At 46.7% G+C, this 20,213-nt stretch overlaps 1 protein-coding gene and 1 long non-coding RNA gene across 2 annotated transcripts in view; one reads left to right on the forward strand and one right to left on the reverse strand.

Annotated features, from left to right (window-relative positions):
- LOC144326613 (uncharacterized) overlaps positions 1–20,213 on the forward strand; it is a 187,998-nt gene that overhangs the window by 102,399 nt on the left and 65,386 nt on the right. The gene's annotated exons all lie outside the window — the stretch shown is intronic.
- The window catches only part of CFB (complement factor B), an 84,836-nt gene that overhangs the window by 18,407 nt on the left and 46,216 nt on the right, over positions 1–20,213 (reverse strand). The window contains exons 19-27 of the mRNA XM_077925261.1: positions 16,084–16,231; positions 11,831–12,037; positions 10,714–10,899; positions 9,428–9,601; positions 8,117–8,212; positions 5,406–5,542; positions 3,078–3,216; positions 1,461–1,613; positions 48–143 (exon numbers count right to left, since the gene is read on the reverse strand). Of these exons, the coding sequence (XP_077781387.1) occupies positions 48–143; positions 1,461–1,613; positions 3,078–3,216; positions 5,406–5,542; positions 8,117–8,212; positions 9,428–9,601; positions 10,714–10,899; positions 11,831–12,037; positions 16,084–16,231 (1,336 nt within the window). The remainder of the gene's footprint in view (positions 1–47; positions 144–1,460; positions 1,614–3,077; positions 3,217–5,405; positions 5,543–8,116; positions 8,213–9,427; positions 9,602–10,713; positions 10,900–11,830; positions 12,038–16,083; positions 16,232–20,213) is intronic.

Raw genomic sequence — 20,213 nt, forward strand, 5'->3', positions numbered from 1 at the left:
CCCCCCCCAAAGCCCAGCATGCATCATTGTTACGTGACGTGTCTTACCCAAGAAGTCATTACGAGTGGGCTGGCCAGGAATATTGAGGAACTCCTTGATTCTTCCAATGACAGGAACAGGGGTCCCTCCCATGTTGTAGTCTCCTGGGACGAGGGGAAAGGGAGAGAATTTGGTGAGCATAGAAGAGATGGTACTGGAATGCCCTCCAGCTTTGGGAGGGAAAGACTACAAGGCCATAATTAAGGGAGCCCCATTGGAGCAAACAAAACTCCACTTTTAACAGTCTTGTGTTTCTGGCAGGCCCCTAGGAAGCCCACAATTCGTTCCGGAGGTCTGTACTTAACCTGAAACTGTTCTTAACCTGAAGCACCACTTTAGCTAATGGGGCCTCCTGCTGCTGCCGCGCCGCAGGAGCATGATTTCTGTTCTCAACCTGAAGCAAAGTTCTTAACCTGAAGCACTATTTCGGGGTTAGCGAAGTCTGTAACCTGAAGCATATGTAACCTGAAGCGTATGTAACCTGAGGTACCACTGTACTCAGAGGAAGAGGGTCCCTGTTAAGCTGGAAGTTCTGCTAAATGCCATTGTTTGGAACCGTTTTGAAGGGAGTCTTGGCCAACAGTCTCTCCAGAGAGGAAAGATGCTTTGCACATTATCGGGGACACCTTACCCTTAAAAGGTAAAGGTAAAGGGACCCCTGACCATTAGGTCCAGTCGTGACCAACTCTGGGGTTGTGGCGCTCATCTCACTTTATTGGCCGAGGGAGCCGGCGTACAGCTTCCTGGTCATGTGGTCAGCATGACTAAGCCGCTTCTGGCGAACCAGAGCAGCACACGGAAACACCGTTTACCTTCCCTCTGGAGCGGTACCTACTTATCTACTTGCACTTTGACGTGCTTTCGAACTGCTAGGTTGGCAGGAGCAGGGACCGAACAACGGGAGCTCACCCCGTCATGGGGATTCAAACCGCCGACCTTCTGATTGGCAAGCCCTAGGCTCTGTGGTTTGACACACAGCACCACCTGCGTCCCTTACCTTATCCTTTAAAAACAGGCCAAAAACATTGGTCCCTGGATAGAGAGATTTTCTCAAAGACAGGATTTGGGGTAAGCCCCCGCCCCGCCCCCTTGCCATCCACTCATGTTGCAGTCACCTAGGAATAGAATAGCACACATGCTCAGAGGCAATTTTTGTGGACCCATTATGGGTAAAAAGAAGGAAAGGCAGCAAGCCTTTTAAGTAGAGGTATTTCCCAGCTTGCACCTGTACCGGAACTGTTTTTAAAAGACATTTTATCATGTATGTGTTTGCTGGGAACTGGGCTTCTTTGGGAGGAAGGATGGGACAGAAATTCAAAATAAACAAAGCAATTTCTGAAATCATTGTTCTAATAATTCTTTTTAAAAGGAGGAGGAGAGGTGGCGATGCAGGTAACATTCCCCCTTCCCTACGGTCTCACCGTCAGTCAAGAGGAGGATAACATGGCGGGTGGTGGTGGCAATAGGAGCAGGATCCAACCCCTCCCTCAGTTGGTCCTCTTGCTGGTTGATCATCATCTTATAGACAGCATCCAGACCTTTGTAAATGTTGGTTCCAGGCTTTAGCTTGTGTTCTGCAGGAAGAAGAAGAATGATTCAGCTCATGGCAAACAACCCACTAGGTGGACAGCTGAGGAAAGCTTCAGTAGGCCTCAGGGGCTTCCTTGTAGGGGGGAAAAACCAGGCCTCTACAATTAGCGATGGGCAAATGTGCCAATTTGGGTTTCTCATTTTTCCAGGCTTCAGTTTTCCACGTTTCCACATCACTTCATGGAAAATCCCCTAAAAATTCATACTTTCTCTTTGCAAAGCCGTTTCCCCCATTATAATGCATTGCTGTACATTGTTTTCATGAAGAAAGACGCATTTATAAGCAAAATTGGCCCTAGCAAATGACCTATTGGACATGCTACTTGGCCAGAGAACTGCACTGCAAAATTCAGAGATTATTTATAGAATTGTAGAGTTGGAAAGGACCACAAGGGTCATCTGGTCCATGCAATGCAGGAATCCTTGTCCAATGTAGGACTCAAACCCACAACTCTGTGTCTTATGCATAAGCGTCTTATGCCGTAGGGACACGGGTGGCGCTGTCGGTTAAACCACAGAGCCTAGGACTTGCCAATCAGAAGGTCGGCAGTTCAAATCCCCGCGACGGGGTGAGCTCCCGTTGCTCGGTCCCTGCTCCTGCCAACCTATCAGTTCAAAAGCACATTAAAGTGCAAGTAGATAAATAGGTACCACTCCGGCGGCAAGGTCAACGGCATTTCCATGCATGAATCTGGTTCGCCAGAAGCGGCTTAGTCATGCTGGCCACATGACCCACAAGCTGTACGCTGGCTCCCTCGGCCAGTAAAGCGAGATGAGCGCCGCAATCCCAGAGTCGGTCACGACTGGACCTAATGGTCAGGGGTCCCTTTACCTTATGCTCTACCAACTGAGCTATCCTAGAGAAGTATGAATTTCAAAGGGCGGCTGTGCCTTGGTTTGTGTGTGTTTCTCGGAAGCGCAAACCTTGCCTTGTGAACTGAGGTTTGCCTTGTGAACTGAGCCAAAATTCAGTCAAACAGGCTGCTTCTGTTTTGATAGAAAAGCAGTTGTGGGACGCTGAAGCACTCTGGAGTCATTTGCTAAATTCACTTGCCAAATATTCCCCCTCCAGGCTGCTATTTGTCCCCCAAAGGTACAGTAAACTGTTAAGTTGTGGGTGAACATATCAGACGACACAGCGATTCTTCAAACAGCTCTTGTTTATTCACAAGCCAGAACAGAACTGAACTGAAGGGTTCAGCCAGCCTGCTTATATAGAGCTCCAGTACAACGTAACTGTAACAACTTTCTGTAACTATCCAATCACTGAACGTCACTTTCGATCCCTTATTTGCATATGTGGACCTGAACTATCTACAGTATTCCCCTGCTGGCCCAGGGTGAGAACTTCAGTACATAATATAAACCTTCCAACAGTGCACCCCCCCCCAATTCTCTTGCCCAGCCCCCTAACCACCTCCCTAGCAGAGGTCAGGAATGCAGCTTACCATTATATTTCAGGGCCTCCAGCTGTTCAATCACCCAGGAGGCATCATTGCTCTTTGGGTTGGTCGTACTCAAAACCTCTTTGCTGTGGGTGGCAAAGGTGACGATGCCGTAGCGAGGGAAAGTGTCATAGCTGGATATCTATATTGAGAGGACAGAGAGTCAAGAGAAAGAGGAACATTCATGGCAATAGTTATTATTATTTTTTCAAGCTGCACACTTTAGGTCAATAAACACACAAGACGTAACCGGCTATACTTTTGAATAAATAAGGTATACTGTATCTAATTGTAGATTTCAACAGAGGTAGCTCATAAAGTTCAACTAAAAAAGCAGAAGACCCAGTGGATCAGTTCATTCTCTAATCAGTTCATGCATAAGGTCCATATATGTGTAAGTGTCTATTCCACCTGTCTGTTCATAAAGTCCAACAATCCACATGAAAGGTTGTTACAGTTTCACAGAGTCTAAGACAAGGATTTCCGGAATATTAGCCTTGTTTCGCCGTCCTGGGCTTCATCAGTAGTAAAGGTAAAGGTAAAGGGACCCCTGACCATTAGGTCCAGTCGTGGCCGACTCTGGGGTTGCGGCGCTCATCTCGCTTTATTGGCCGAGGGAGCCGGCATTTGTCCACAGACAGCTTCCGGGTCATGTGGCCAGCATGACTAAGCCGCTTCTGGCGAACCAGAGCAGCGCACGGAAATGCCGTTTACCTTTCCGCTGGAGCGGTACCTCTTTATCTACTTGCACTTTGACATGCTTTCGAACTGCTAGGTTGGCAGGAGCAGGGACCGAGCAACAGGAGCTCACCCCCTCACGGGGATTCGAACCGCCGACCTTCTGATCGGCAAGTCCTAGGCTCTGTGGTTTAACCCACAGCGCCACCCGCGTCCCTCTCATCAGTAGTACAAGCTCATATATGATATCACAAGACAGTGGATCTTATAGCATAGTAGTAGCTGTTGAAATCTACAATTTGATACAATGAACAGTACTTTATTCAAAAGTACAGCCGGTTACGTCTCGTGTGTTTATTGAATATGTTTCACGTAACCATAGGTTTGCTGTTGTTTTGCACACTTCAGGTCGGCAGACAGCTTTCGTGGTGAGTTCCATCTCTGAGGACAACCAGAAACCATTTCAGGAGAGGGAGGGATGAACTCAGTTAACCATATTCTACCTCAGTGTAGAAATTACAGGGTTAGGGGGTGTTACTTTGTGCTGCGTTCCTTCCAAACCTGGAAATTACTAGGGTCTCACTCTGTTCACCTCCTCAAACTGTTGGGTTCTGCTTGCAAGGTGGCAGGATTCTGGTTTCTTCTCCTGGAAATCCCAACAGTCAGATTCCAGTGTCTGCCTTCCTGCCCCATGTCTGTTACCACAGCAAGTTTAGCAGACTAAAATTTGTGCATTGAGAGCATCATCTAGCTTGCATTAGCAGCATGTCTGAGTGCTTACTTGGTCAGCTGATCCCAATGGCCAATCCCTGCCCACCCGGCCCTATAAAGCCCTAGCCTCAGAAGCTACTCCCCTCAGTACAAGAGCATTGTCTCTTGAGAAAGCATCTGCCTCTCTCTCCCTCAGCCTTTCCTGGAAAAAAACACTGGAGCTGCAGCATGGCTCCCAGCTCAACTGATCCTGCAAATAAATGAATCTCTCTAAAATAGATTTTCACTGCCTGCATCTTCTGCATGATTATTTTTTAAGGAAACCAAGTTCTTTCTTTTTATGTTGTTTGGAACTCTTTTTATTCTTTACTTTTACTACTAATGGATGTAGGCTTGTTTGCTATAACTACCAAAACTCTGAGTAAAATCTTCACTTATTTGCAAAGCTAAGTTCTGTGATTTATTCTAGCCTAAGTATTTTCATGGGATATGTCTGTTTAAAGGTGGATGAGGGCAGATGTAAATCTAACCAAGTTTTAATGTGCTTGGAGCAACTGCAATTGTGCTAATGCTGCTACAAAACAGTAACAATCTCTCTTCCAAACCTCTCTCCAACTGACTATATATCCTCTTCTGGGCCCTTTGCCCTGGAACTCACCCCCCTGTTACGAACCACTCACCTACTCTGACTTTTGGCCTATTTGGACTAACTGTCAGCTCCTCCTCCAAGACTCAGAACCCAGATGCCTGGAGCTTGGTTCCCTTCCTCCTTCCCATTCAGCTTTGCTCCCCACCAAGGTTTCCACCCAGATCTGACAACTTTTTATGATGATCCTAGTCAATAGAGTAGGGGCTTTACAGCAGACCTCTGCTTCTACACTGATCCCATGCTGCTCTTCTTGGGGAAAGGGAGAACACAGAAAGTTTCTCAGCCTACCACACCTTCTCGATGAACTTGATGATTGCATCCCGAGCTTTGCGAAATGTTGGCTGACCAATACTCCGGGAGGCGTCAAGGACAATGTAGATATTCATTGAGCCATCAACCTCAATCTTGATTTTACGCTTCCCTGTAGCAGCTGTGGGGAGGAAAGAGACACAAGAGGGGAGGTATCAGCAAAGGTTAGCAACCCCCCCCCCAAAAAAAAATTAGTGGGAAGGAACCAACCAAACAGCCCACTGAGGACTGAACATGCTCAGTGGTCATGGGATGCCAAATGTTTGATGCAAGGGGTGTGTGTGTGTGTGAGAGAGAGAAAACTGGAAAGGCAGGGAGGGAGAATAGAAACAAGTAACTGAAATCCTGAACAACAGCACTCCAGACTACATTTTGTTGCAGGTCGTCCCCCTTGTTTCCTCTGAGCTGTCTTGGTCCTACTCAGAGGGAATCCATTGAGGATAATAGACACTGCTAACTTAGGTTCATGGATTTCAATGGGCCTAGTCTTTTTTAGGGGGGGGGAGGATGCGGGTGGCGCTGTGGGTTAAACCACAGAGCCTAGGGCTTGCCGATCAGAAGGTTGGCGGTTCGAATCCCCGGTGAAGGGGTGAGCTCCCGTTGCTCGGTCCCTGCTCCTGCCAACGTAGCAGTTTGAAAGCACGTCAAAGTGCAAGTAGATAAATAGGTACCGCTCCGGCGGGAAGGTAAACGGCGTTTCCGTGCGCTGCTCTGGTTCGCCAGAAGCGGCTTAGTCATGCTGGCCACATGACCCGGAAGCTGTACGCTGGCTCCCTCAGCCAATAAAGCGAGATGAGCGCCACAACCCTAGAGTCGGCCACGACTGGACCTAATAGTCAGGGGTCCCTTTACCTTTACCTACTCTTTTTTTAAAATGTATTTTTATTAAAGATTTTCTTGATTTACAAAGGTATGTGCAATATCTCTCTCTCGTATTCCCCCCCCCATGTAACTTTTTTTTTTTTTTTACAAATCAGTTTCATTTGTTGAGACATTAGGAAGAATAGGGGGAAAGAGGTGGAGGGGGGGAAAGATGAGTAGGGGTGGGTCAGGTGGTGATGTTTCTGTTTTACTTAATATATGTGGCATAGCTGTCAACGTTTCCCTTTTTTTTAAAGGGAAATTCCCTTATTGGTTGTTGGTGTTGGTGTTGGTGTTGGTGTTGGTGTTGACCTTTAAAGCCCTAAATGGCCTCGGCCCAGTATACCTGAAGGAGCGTCTCCACCCCCATCGTTCTGCCCGGACGCCGAGGTCCAGCTCCGAGGGCCTTCTGGCGGTTCCCTCATTGCGAGAAGCAAAGCTACAGGGAACCAGGCAGAGGGCCTTTTCGGTAGTGGCGCCTGCCCTGTGGAATGCCCTCCCATCAGATGTCAAAACGATAAACAACTACCTGACATTCAGAAGACATCTTAAGGCAGCCCTGTTCAGGGAAGTTTTTAATGTATGATATTTTAGTGGGGTTTTTGGTTTCTATGGAAGCCGCCCAGAGTGGCTGGGGAAACCCAGCCAGATGGGCGGGGTACAAATAATAAATTATTATTATTATTATTACTTATTCCGAATAGGATTCCTCACAAGAAAAGGGAAAAGTTGACAGCTATGATATGTGGGTTTTTGTGTCAGCGTTGCTTGTGCAGGTTCTCTGCTGTTCACTTGTGTTCCTTTGGTGGTGAGAGAGGCAATGGGCCTACTCTTTAGTAGAACCTAAATGGATAGTAAGCCTTCAGACATTAGGGTTGCTGCTTACGTGGGTCAGGCAACACCATCCACACCCAATAATAACTCCCAAGGTTTGCAAAGGTACAGGGAAATATTAAAGAGGGGGGAAAGAATTTGCCATGTGCATCACTGTTTTTGTTCCGCTGCAACTCCTCTTCCTGTCCACCGTGAAGAAATGAGGTAACTTACGTAATTAATTACACAATTGTGTCAATTAAGTAAGTTACATTGTGATTATATTATTCCATCCCATTCGTTTCAATGCAAAGGAAACACAATACAAGTGGATAAAACCCCCAAATAAATAATGTATCATTTCCAAACTGAAAGCAGCAGCAGCAGCAACAACAAGAAGATCATGTTGGCTGAATTGAGCTCCATTCAGGGCATAGGATAAGTAAGTAAACATTGAAAATTTCTGCTCCCATTTCCCCTTTTTGGTTGAATTCTACAACACTCCCTAGGTGGGATCTTCTGCCTCACAGGAGTAGTGGATGCTCGGGTTGCGAATGTGAGCTGTGCAGGATGCACGTTCGCAACCCGCATCTGTGCACGTGAGGGTTGCGATTCGGCACTTCTGCGCATGTGCAAAGCACAACCGCTGAAACCCGAAAGTAACCCATTCCAGTACTTCCGGGTTTTGGCGGTCCGCAACCCAAAAAAACGCAACCTGAAGCGGCTGTAACCCGAGGTAAGACTGTACTGCTGTTTGCCTTCGCTCAGCTCACACCCTGCTTATATATTTGTCAAAAAGAAACCATTGCAAACACACCTAATCCTAGAGGAAAGGAGTACCATCTCAAAAATAAGCAATGTTCCTAGTGCGGTTTGCTCCAAAGGAAATTTGGTAGCCCCTTCCTGGGTTATCTTGCCACTCAGGAAAATGGGGAGCATCTCACAATGTGGTTGTCCCACACCTGCAAATTGGACCATGGGTATCCTTGCACAAAACCCCACTTTGCTCCCAGAAACTTACAAATATTTCTGTTGGAATCTGCAGACTCGACCACTTCAGTGAGGGATGAGATGAACTTGGAGGAGACCTCTTCTGGAGTGTCAAAGGTGAAAGGGTCTGGGGAGGAAAAGGGGGAGACAGGGAATTAGCAATCTGGAGTGTTAAGAACTTGTTCGCGCAAGAAGATTCTGAAGCCAGCTTGAGCAAACTTGATATAAAGGATGAAGGTCAAAGGATGGGGGCCTCTGATCTCGCCAGATATGGTTGGCTTCCCCCCACCCCATCCCATGAATCAGACAACTGATAGGTAAAGGTAAAGGGACCCCTGACCATTAGGTCCAGTCGTGACCGACTCTGGGGTTGTGGCGCTCATCTCACTTTATTGGCCAAGGGAGCCGGCGTACAGCTTCCGGGTCATGTGGTCAGCATGACTAAGCCACTTCTGGCGAACCAGAGCAGCGCACGGAAATGCCATTTACCTTCCCGCCGGAGTGGTACCTGTTTATCTACTTGCACTTTGACGTGCTTTCAAACTGCTAGGCTGGCAGGAGCAGGGACAGAGCAACGGGAGCTCACCCCGTTGCAAGGATTCAAACCGCTGACCTTCTGATCCGCAAGTCCTAGGCTATGTGGTTTAACCCACAGCGCCACCTGCGTCCCCAGACAACTGATAGTTACCCCAAAACATCATTCCCTTGCATTTGCAAAATGGAACTAGAAACACAGTTTGAAATGGGATTCCAGTTCTGATGTGGATGCAAACTGCAGTTTGTTGGATTTGGGTTTCATGGTAAACTACAGTTTGCTCAAAACCAGGAAGGGAGGAAGGAAATTAGACTTGCATGAGGGTAAGAGGGAAGTCAGAGCACATGAGCCTGAAGCACATTCATGACTGGCCATTACATGCGATCCATGTCAACCTTCAATGCATGAACAAATCTGAAGTGAAAGCTGGTTATTCCCCAGGATAATTTATTTTTGGTAAACTTGGGTTGCCATATTTCAGGAAGTAGAAACTTTTGTTTTGGGTCAGTTGTTGAGGTGTTTTGTTTTGTTTTTGCAAAATCTCCCCCCAAAATACCAGTTTTTGATTATTATTTTTTGAAAAATTCGGCAAAAAACCACACTTCCACAATAGGTTGCCATACGTCCAGGTTTTCCCAGACATTTAAATCAGCTGACGGAAATTCCGCCTGGATGTGACTTTTGGCAACCAAATCCCAGCATTGTCCTGGAAATTCCAGATGTATGGTATCCCTGGTCACAGTTCTTGGTCCACTCCTCCAGGATTTAACCTCCAATTCCAGACCACATATTTTTCCCCCAGCTCACTTCTACATTCCGGTTCCGATCCACTCCAGGCTCCTGATTCTTGGCAAATCCGCTCTTTGGATCCCACAAAAGAGAGTCCTCTGTCACAACTGTAGTGGACTCGATCTTCAATTCGATATTGGGTGCCATCTTTTTGGGCACCGATGGGGATGCCAGGGTTGGGGCAGTGGCCCGCTAGGTAGGAGAACAGAATCACAGTTATGTAGCTGTTGCTATAAAGCAGCCATGAAATTAAAAGACGCCTGCTTCTTGGGAGAAAAGCAATAACAAACCTAGACAGCATCTTAAAAAGCAGAGACATCACCTTGCCAACAAAGGTCCATATAGTTAAAGCTATGGTTTTCCCAGTAGTGATGTATGGAAGTGAGAGCTGGACCATAAAGAAGGCTGATTGCCAAAGAACTGATGCTTTTGAATTATGGTGCTGGGGGAGACTCTTGAGAGTCCCATGGACTGCAAGAAGAACAAACCTATCCATTCTGAAGGAAATCAGCCCTGAGTGCTCACTGGAAGGACAGATCCTGAAGCTGAGGCTCCAATACTTTAGCCACCTCATGAGAAGAGAAGACTTCCTGGAAAAGACCCTGATGTTGGGAAAGATGGAGGGCACAAGGAGAAGGGGACAACAGAGGACGAGATGGGTGGACAGTGTTCTCGAAGCTACCAGCATGAGTTTGACCAAGCTGCGGGAGGCAGTGGAAGACAGGAGTGCCTGGCGTGCTCTGCTCCATGGGGTCACGAAGAGTTGGACATGACTAAACGACTAAACAACAACATGTTTTTGTGTCTCGGAACTGCTGTATGCATGCAACAGCTATCTGCCAATGCCCAAAACTCTCCCAAAGATGTAGACTCCCCCTTCCCTAGTTATTCACAGTGCCTGTTATTTCAGGAATCCTCATATTCAGCATGCAGCAAAGTAAGCCAGTGCCGCCAGGCCACTGTTCAATATTATAAAAGCTAAAAGCAGCTGAACGCTTTTAAACAGATTTGCAGTCGACCTCTTGTGAAAAATAGTGTGACCTGCAGCAAAGTTGCATTCTTTGCAAGGATCTCTATCTAGAGATTCACTTTCTTGCAAGGGCTTACCTTACCAATTGCGCCTTGTAGAGGAGCAGAGTTTGTGCAAGTTGCATTGGTTTCATATAGTGACTCAGGTCTTGACTGACCACACAGAAGGTGCCAGATGGATAGAATTGAAAGATGGAAGCGAAGAAAAATGAAACCCCTCTCTCCCCAAAAGGAGAAACTGGCAGAGCCTGCCAGTAAATGCACGCTAAACTCACCTCCATCATCGCATATGGTTGTCTCTCCACTCCATTTCCCATTGGGGAGGCAGGTGCGATTACGTGACCCTCGCAGTGTGTAACCCTGGTAGCACTCAAACCTCAGTTCCTGGCCTACATTGTAGGACCTCTGGCGGGGCTCATATAGGCCATTTTCGAAATCCAGAGGCCTGGAGCAGGTGATGTCTGGAAGGAATAGCAAATGTCAGTAAGTAGGATCTAGTAATTGGTCTGCATCCTCTGACCAATCAAACATCTCCTCCCCACCCCCCATACAATCCTCAGATTCTGCCATATGAAGCTAATCCTGTCCTGGTCCTCTGAGGCTGTTCCAGCCCCAAATGCTATTTGAAAAGTTGGAGAATGCTCAAGTTGCAATTCTCACAGCGACGTCTGTTGCGCTACATCGAAGTCAAAGGCCATCGGGACACCAGTAAAAACTAAGGGTGCCTCCAGACATCAGGAGGGACATACCAGAACTTGAGGTTTGCACAATTCAAAGTGGATCAAAAGGCTCTGTTGTTGTAGCACAACAAATCCACTTATTAAAAGAAGTGGGCTTTTTGCAGTTTGGTAAGTGACGGTGAAATGTATTAAAGATTGTGAGATAAACAAGCGATAAACGGGAAGATGTGTAAGCAAATCAGAATGAAACCTCAATAAAGACTGGATATACTCTAACCACCCTGTAAGCTTTGTGCAAGCAAGCCAAGAGGAATGCTTAATAAATAAGTTGTTTGGAGGAGCCGCCAGATCTTATCAGATGTGCCAACTTTTATAGCAGCCTACAGTCCTAAGTCTTTAACTGCAGCTTGAACTGTAGATATTAGCAGGCGCTGCAATGCATATCTCCACATCAGAGAAATGTTTCCCTGTCGTTGCTGCGTTTGGCAGAATCAGGTGCTGTTAAAAGACACAGGAGCAGGCCAAGGTCTATGTCCCCCGATCAGTTGGCAAAGATTAATATTCACCATATGAAAATAATAGATAAAGGTAATATTTGTGGAGGACTAGCTCTGGCAAAAACAGAAAGCGAGAACAGAGCCAGCTATGATGCATTTGCCCTACAAATGTCTAGATTAACAATAAATTGGCATATTTGAGCGCTCTATCGTACTTCGGCAACTGGCCTTGGAGACGCGGCTTTTCAGTGCATTCTGCATGGGGCTCCATGTCCCATCGTACTGGCAAAACCGGTAGTCTGTAGGGTATGGGTATTTCCCATCTGGGCACTCATATTTCAGCACAGTGCCGTTTTCCAGTACTGTATACTGTCCCCCAGCAATCTCAGCGGTTTGGGGGTCACAGGCATTATCAGCTGCATCTGAGGGAAAAGGAAAAAAGCAGAAAGTTAAAAAGAAGGAAAAGGTTCAGATCACCACTGACAGCCCACGCAACCTGCTTGTGCGCATCAAAGTGCAGACATTGCTCCAGCTGACTGAGATTTCTTAACATGCCAAAAAGAGACAGACATAAGTGGCCAGATTGTGCTTTGGAGCCTGCCTATGGTATCTGCCATTATTTTACTTCTGGGCATACCTGTCAACTTTCCCCTTTTTTAAAGGGAAATTCCCTTATTCCGAATAGGATTCCTCGCAAGAAAAGGGAAAAGTTGACAGCTATGCTTCTGGGGTTGCTATAAATAATAATAATAATAATAATAATAATAATAATAATAATAAATTTATTATTTATACCCCACCCATCTTGCTGGGTTTCCCCAGCCACTCTGGGTGGCTCCCAACATAATAATAATAATAATAATAATAATAATAATAATAATAATAATAATACAATAAAACATCAAACATTAAAAGCTTCCTAATAAGGGCTGCCTTCAGATGTCTTCTAAAAGTCAGATAGATGTTTATTTCCTTGACATCTGATGGGAGGGCATTCCACAGGGTGGGGACCACTACCAGGAAGGCCCTCTGTCTGCTTCCCTGTAACCTCACTTCTCGCAATGAGGGAACTGCCAGAAGGCCCTCGGAGCTGGACCTCATGGGGCTGAACGATGGGTGTGGAGATGCTCCTTCAGGTATACTGGGCTGAGGCCATTTAGGGCTTTAAAGGTCAGCGCCAACACTTTGAATTGTGCTGGGAAACATACTGGGAGCCAACCTGGTGCCCATGGGCACAAAGGTGCCCTTGAGGTTTTCCCCTGGTGCCACAAAAGCTTTGGAGCTACACACATAGTTGCTGCCTCCATCTGGAAATATATAAGCATCAACATTCTCACCAGTTTATAAGACACCATAAATGATATGGAAATATAAGAGGTGACAGCTTTTTAGATCAATCAGTCACTATACATGAGGGAACGTGAGGAGAAACAGGCCCAGGCCTTGTCCCCGGCCTCCCAGCATGCTTCATAGCTGAGGAAACCACAGGATCCTGCCCTTCCCAAATCTGAATTCACCATTCTGCTATCTACCAAACGCAAGCAGGCACACAAAGACTCAGATGGTGCAATGTTGATTTATTCTTCTCGTTGGGAAATTCGCAAGAATCGCAAGAGCTCCGCTTTTGGTCCCTGACCGTACAGTTTAGTGTATTTAGTATAATGGCTAATCTAAGACTCTGTTTATACAGACACATTTCCTGAAGTCAGTTATCCCGCCCCCAAGCCGAAACATCGCCTGGAACTACCTTCTCTATTTTAAAATTGTAAAGCCGAAAAAAGAAACATGGTTTTTACGGCATTTGTAACCCTTACGGCTAAGCTGCACCACTCCAGAATCCATGTGCACAGATAAGCAGCATAACAGCAAAGAGCCTAAGCTAGAACCTCTCTCCCTGACATCTTGCATTTTCCACGGAGGGAATTGCATTTATGGGAGAGTAGTCAAGCATCTGGGATGCAGGTGGCGCTGTGGGTTAAACCACAGAGCCTAGGACTTGCCGATCAGAAGGTCAGCGGTTCGAATCCCCGCAACAGTGTGAGCTCCCGTTGCTCGGTCCCTGCTCCTGCCAACCTAGCAGTTCGAAAGCACGTCAAAGTGCAAGTAGATAAATAGATACCGCTCCAGCGGGAAGGTAAATGGCGTTTCCGTGCGCTGCTCTGGTTCGCCAGAAGCGGCTTAGTCATGCTGGCCACATGGCCCGGAAGCTGTACGCCAGCTCCCTCGGCCAATAAAGCAAGATGAGCGCCGCAACCCCAGAGTCGGCCACAACTGGACCTAATGGTCAGGGGTCCCTTTACCTTTACCAATTCAAGCATCTAAGCTTCCACTTGCAATCTGAGGTGCTGTGGCCACATATAAGTTTATCGCCTCAATGAGAACTACAGTGGTGCCTCGCAAGACGAAAAGAATCCGTTCCGCGATTCTCTTCGTCTAGCGGTTTTTTCGTCTTGCGAAGCAACCCTATTAGCAGCTAAGCGGATTAGTGCTATTAGTGGTTTAGCGGCTTAGCGGCTATTAAAGGATTAGCGGCTAAGCTGCTAAAAGGCTATTAGCGGCTTTGAAAAAGGGGGGGGGAGCGGGGGGGAAATCGCAAGACTAGCAAGACGTTTCGTCTTGCGAAGCAAGCCCGTAGGGAAAATCGCCTCCAAAGCAGCTCAGAAACGGAAAACCCTTTCGTCTAGCGGGTTTTCCGTCTTGCGAGGCATTCGTCTTGCGGGGCACCACTGTAGTCTCTTTATGCCCCAGCTGAAAGGAAATCTTCACTGGACCACAACATAAGACAAAACATAACAATATTAGGGAATCTTTGCTGGATCAAACCAGTGGCCCATCTGGTCCAGCCTCCTGTTCTCACAGTGACCAACCAGCTTCTTCTGGGAAGCCTACAAGCAGGTCCTGAGTTCAAGAGCTCCTCTTTCCATGTGATTCAACTGCTATTCAGCGGAGGTATAACATAGCCATTGTGGCTAGGAAGCCATTGGTAACCTGATCCTCTATGAATTTTTGGTAAACCTGCTGCAAAAGCTACAAAAATCGTACGCCAAAAGCACTTTGATGCAGGAATTAAACTACAACTCACAATGCGTGTCAAATATGCACGGAGTACAAACCTCCCCAGGACACAGACACATAAATCAGGCAGGTATTTTATCATCCCAGACAGGTGGGTTACATTCCAAGTTTCTACACCCAAATGCTCCCCTGCAGGAATTTTGTAACATTTGAAGTGGCTCTGAGGCATGAGTGGAGCTAAAATGTACGCTTGCAGATTTCCTGCTTTTCCAATTTTGCCCCTCAAAATTTAAGTGTGAAGCTTTGGATTCAAATTTCAAAAATAAAAACAGGCTAAATACATGCAAAATCTGAGCGTTCCACCCAACAACCCCTTGATTATTTTGCCAAGCTTCATATGTGAAATCAGACAAATTGCTGGATAATGAGTAGCATTGAACGCCAGCTACCAAATGCTTCCAGAGACTCAATACTTTCAAAAATCACATAAATTGTCGACATTGGGGAAATGAGTATTCAGAAAATATCTGGCAAATATTTAGCATCAGCATTCATCATAGGATTTCAAAAAGGGCTTTGAATTCTTTTTAGTTGCTCTGTATCAAAGCAAATATCCTGAATGAATTATCCCGAACGGCATTATCTCAAAGAGAAATTTCCAGGTAAGAGGGTCAGTGTTAGTCCGTAGCAGCAAAACCAACATATAAACACATTTCTCTATGACGATGTCACGAAGTTTTGAGTACTAAAGTCCATCTCACCAGCTGCATCCAACAAAGTGTGTTTAGTCCACCAAAGCTTCTGTCGTTATTTTGTTTTTCAAAGTCCCCATGAAAATTGATCAGCATTTTAATGCATCTCTCTCACGTTTTTTGTGTACACCATTTTACAAATCAATTATCCCTGACTTAATGCATTTTTGTATACAGTGGTACCTCAGGTTACATACGCTTCAGGTTACAGACTCCGCTAACCCAGAAATAGTGCTTCAGGTTAAGAAATTTGCTTCTGGATGAGAACAGAAATCGTGCTCTGGTGGCGCGGTGGCAGCAGGAGGCCCCATTAGCTAAAGTGGTGCTTCAGGTTAAGAACAGTTTCAGGTTAAGTACGGACCTCCAGAACGAATTAAGTACTTAACCTGAGGTACCACTGTAGTTACATTTTACACTGCAAAATTTTGAGAAGCGCGATTCTGAAGGATGGCTGTTTCTAGTTGCATATTCAGAAACTCTGAATTAGGTAGCCTTGCCTTTAAATGATGACTCAATCAAATACCCCCCCCCCCCAATTCTTAACCATCGTAAATAAATACATGCGTTAGTCTTTAAGGTGCCACAGGTCTCTTGGTTGAGGCTGAAGGAGTTCTGGCCTCAAGGCACCACTGGCTACAATTAGGCACTGTGTGAAATTCACAGCTCTCATAAGCAATTTGTGCCTGGCTGTGACAGCTTACCTGTATAAAATGCCCCGAGGGCAATGAGAATGCAGAACAGCTGGTCCAAAAAAACCTGCATTTCTGGTTCTCCCTGGTCTGTTGTCTTTCTGCCTCCTAGCAGCTTCTGTTTGGGCAGCACCGCTGCCGTCCAGCTACTTGTGAAATTTTAGGCTAGATCCACTTGCTAGATGCTGGTCTCTAGCCCCACCCCGAGAAAGCAGCTGAGTTTGGGGAAAGTCCATGAAGCAACTCCAAGGCGGGGAGAGGCAAGAATATGTTGTGGCTGCAGGTGGACAGGAATCCAGATGGGGGAAAGCCAGAATCGTCTTGAAGTCAGGAAGGGAGTAAAGCCAACTAGGGGAATTCCCAGCTTGAACACAATAGGAGACTTTCAGAATGTGGACATTCCAGGGGATTACTGGGGGCTGGAGTTAGGCCAGGTCCCCAGCATTGCTAGGCGATGAGATTTCCCCCCACCGTCATGATCCAATTCCTGCTCCTCCCCCTGTATTTGCATTTTCAGACACTGCAATATTTACCCACTTCTAAACTTCCTCGTTTTTTTGGTGCAAAAGAATGGGAAAAGATTGCTAAAGAGGCCTATCTCTATTAAGCGGCTGCATGAAGGAAGTGGGCAGCGATGGGTGTGGAGTTTCGATTCTTTCGAATCAGGGTAAATATGTAACTCCCAGATTTCTGCTAGGGTTGCCAGGTGGCCACAAGAAGAGGGGAAATATAGTCTGACCTGCTCCAGGTCAGAAATGAATAGAATGTTGTTGTTTAGTCGTTTAGTCGTGTCCGACTCTTCGTGACCCCATGGACCAGAGCACGCCAGGCACTCCTGTCTTCCACTGCCTCCCACAGTTTGGTCAAACTCATGCTGGTAGCTTCAAGAACACTGTCCAACCATCTCGTCCTCTGCTGTCCCCTTCTCCTTGTGCCCTCCATCTTTCCCAACATCAGGGTCTTTCCCAGGAAGTCTTCTCTTCTCATGAGGTAGCCAAAGTATTGGAGCCTCAGCTTCAGGATCTGTCCTTCCAGTGAGCACTCAAGGCTGATTTCCTTCAGAATGGATAGGTTTGATCTTCTTGCAGTCCATGGGACTCTCAAGAGTTTCCTCCAGCACCATAATTCAAAAGCATCCATTCTTCGGCGATCAGCCTTCTATATGGTCCAGCTCTCACTTCCATACATCACTACTGAGAAAACCATAGCTTTAACTATACAGACCTTTGTCGGCAAGGTGATGTCTCTGCTTTTTAAGATGCTTTTCTCCCAAGAAGCAGGCGTCTTTTAATTTTGTGGCTGCTGTTACCATCTGGAGTGATCATGGAGCCCAGGAAAGTAAAATCTCTCACTGCCTCCATTTCTTCCCCTTCCGCTTGCCAGGAGGTGATGGGACCAGTGGCCATGATCTTCGTTTTTTTCATGTTGAGCTTATAGCAGGTTAATTAGCAGGCACAGCAGCTCTTCATTGCGTAGAGCAGGGTTTCCTAAACCTGGGTCTCTAGCTGTTTTTTTGGACTACAACTCCCATCCTTGTGGTCAGGGATGATGGGAATTGTAGTCTGAAAACAGGTAGAGACCCAAGTTTGGGAAACCCTGGTGTAGAGTGAAACGCTGTCCTTGCTAACTGCTGCACATCAAACCGCTGCTGAAGGTGCATAAGAACTTAAGAGGCGCATCCTGGATCAGGCCAATGACCCACCTAGTCCAGCTACCTATTCTTACAGTGGTCAACAAGATACCTCTGGGAAGCCTGCAAGGTGGACCTGGGTGCAACAGCACGGTGGTTCCCAGTAACTGGAATTTCAGAGGTATATTGCCTCTGACAGTAGAGGTGGAGCATAACCATTGTGGCTAGCAGGTGTTCAGAATCCCAGCCCCACAATCCCTCAAGAATGCTATAAAGAAATCCTGGTTTCCTGATCCCACCGGTGCGAAACCCACTTCCCTCCTAGAGAATCCAAGCCTCCTTCAATATAGCATTTGATGCCAGATCTACCCACTGCTGTGGGTTAAACCACAGAGCCTAGGGCTTGCCGATCAGAAGGTTGGCGGTTCGAATCCCTGCGACGGAGTGAGCTCCCGTTGCTCGGTCCCTGCTCCTGCCAACCTAGCAAATTGAAAGCACGTCAAAGTGCAAGTAGATAAATAGGTACCACTCTGGCAGGAAGGTAAACGGCGTTTCCGTGCGCTGCTCTGGTTCGCCAGAAGCGGCTAAGTCATGCTGGCCACATGACCCGGAAGCTCTACGTCGGCTCCCTTAGCCAATAAAGCGAGATGAGCACCACAACCCCAGAGTCGGTCACGACTGGACCTAATGGTCAGGGGTACCTTTACCTTTACCTTATAGAACATGTGGGCTTGTATCCAGTGTTATTCCTACTCAAACCCACTGATACCCAAGTCGTGAAGGGTGCTCTTAATCAACTTCCTCATCCACAGAAACAGCAACATGTCTCTTATTAAGTAGTGGGTGGACATAACAGACGACACAGAGATTTCTGCAAGTGGTTCTTTATAGTAAGCTGGAACTGAACTGAACAGCAAACAGCTCAGCTGGCCTGCTTTTATAGGCAGCCAGCTGTCAACATTGTAACAACAACACCCCAGGGTTTCCCGCCTAAATTAACTGACATGGACCTGAGTGAAAACTATATACATGATACTCCAGGTAACCAGGGTGAGAATTTCAATACATAACACCTCTGCTGCATAACAGGTACTCACTGAGGCCCACCATTTTATGTTATCATCTGCTAGATGCAAGTTATCCTATTTTCCCTCAGAATTTTTACTGGCCACATAGCAGAAGATTATTTGTAATGGAAAACATTGCTTGCAGGGGCAGACTTTACCTTGGGATTTTCCCATTATAAATATTATTGTTTCTTTTTTAAAAACAACAACACCTCTCTCATTAAAGAACTTTTCTTACTGCGTGTGTCTTGTTTGTAATTGTTTTGATTCCATGAATTTGTGATGGCAATCAACAATGTCTCTAAGAATGAGAGACAGAAGATACGTTGCTCTGTAGCCCTACACCTTTTAGTGAGGGATGTGGGTGGCGCATAGCTGTCGACTTTCAGATTTGAAAATAAGGGATCAGCAGCCTTGAAAATAAGGGATCTGCAGCCTCACCTGTCCCGGGGGCAGTCTACGGGATATCTAACAATCTGGGATAGCAGCGGGAAACGGCTCTGGAATAAGGGAATTTCGTGCAAAAAAGGGAAGGTTGACAGCTATGGGGTGGCGATGTGGTCTACACCACTGAGCCTCTTGGGCTTGCCGATCAGAAGGTCGGTGGTTCAAATCCTTGCGACGGAGTGAGCTCCCGTTGCTCCGTCCCAGCTCCTGTCAACCTAGCAGTTCGAAAGCACTGCAGTGCAAATGGATAAATAGATACCGCCACAGCAGGAAGGTAAACGCCATTTCCGTGCGCTCTGGTTTCCGTTACGGTGTTCCGTTGCGCCAGAAGCGGTTTAGTCCTGCTGGCCACATGACCCGGAAAACTGTCTGTGGACAAATGCCGGCTCCCTCGGCCTGAAAATGAGATGAGCGATGCCACCCCAGTCGCCTTTGACTGGACTTAACTGTCCAGGTGTCCTTTACACCTTTTAGTATCCCGAATATTCCTAGTCTTAGTCGAAATACCCATGCATATTTGAACAGTGAGGTTAATAACCTTCTGCTATCCTGTGTAGTTTTTGACACACACACACTTTCAAATCCCTCCTACCTGCCACAGCCACATCATCAAAGGAAGGCATTGAAAGATGAGGAAACCTGAAGGGGGAAGGAGGTGGCGCTGCAGTGGTGGTGGTGGGGTGTATCCCAGCACTGGCAAGGTGTTGGGGGTGCTTTACTTCTAAAATGAGAGTTGCCAGGGCTGTAAGTCTGCCATCAAACTATAGCCTCAGGCTTTGAGGGCCTTCACCTCTGATCCCAGCAATGGTTGGCATGGCGAATGCTGAGGTGCCCTCACTCTTTTGGTTTCACGTACATTAGAGGTGCACCCAGGCACTGAAAGCAGATTCCAAGGCTGCTTTTACACTACAGTGGTACCTCGGGTTAAGTACTTAATTCGTTCCGGAGGTCCATTCTTAACCTGAAACTGTTCTTAACCTGAAGCACCACTTTAGCTA

This window comes from Podarcis muralis, chromosome 2 (genome assembly GCF_964188315.1).
Source record: "Podarcis muralis chromosome 2, rPodMur119.hap1.1, whole genome shotgun sequence".
Taxonomy (NCBI): domain Eukaryota; kingdom Metazoa; phylum Chordata; class Lepidosauria; order Squamata; family Lacertidae; genus Podarcis; species Podarcis muralis.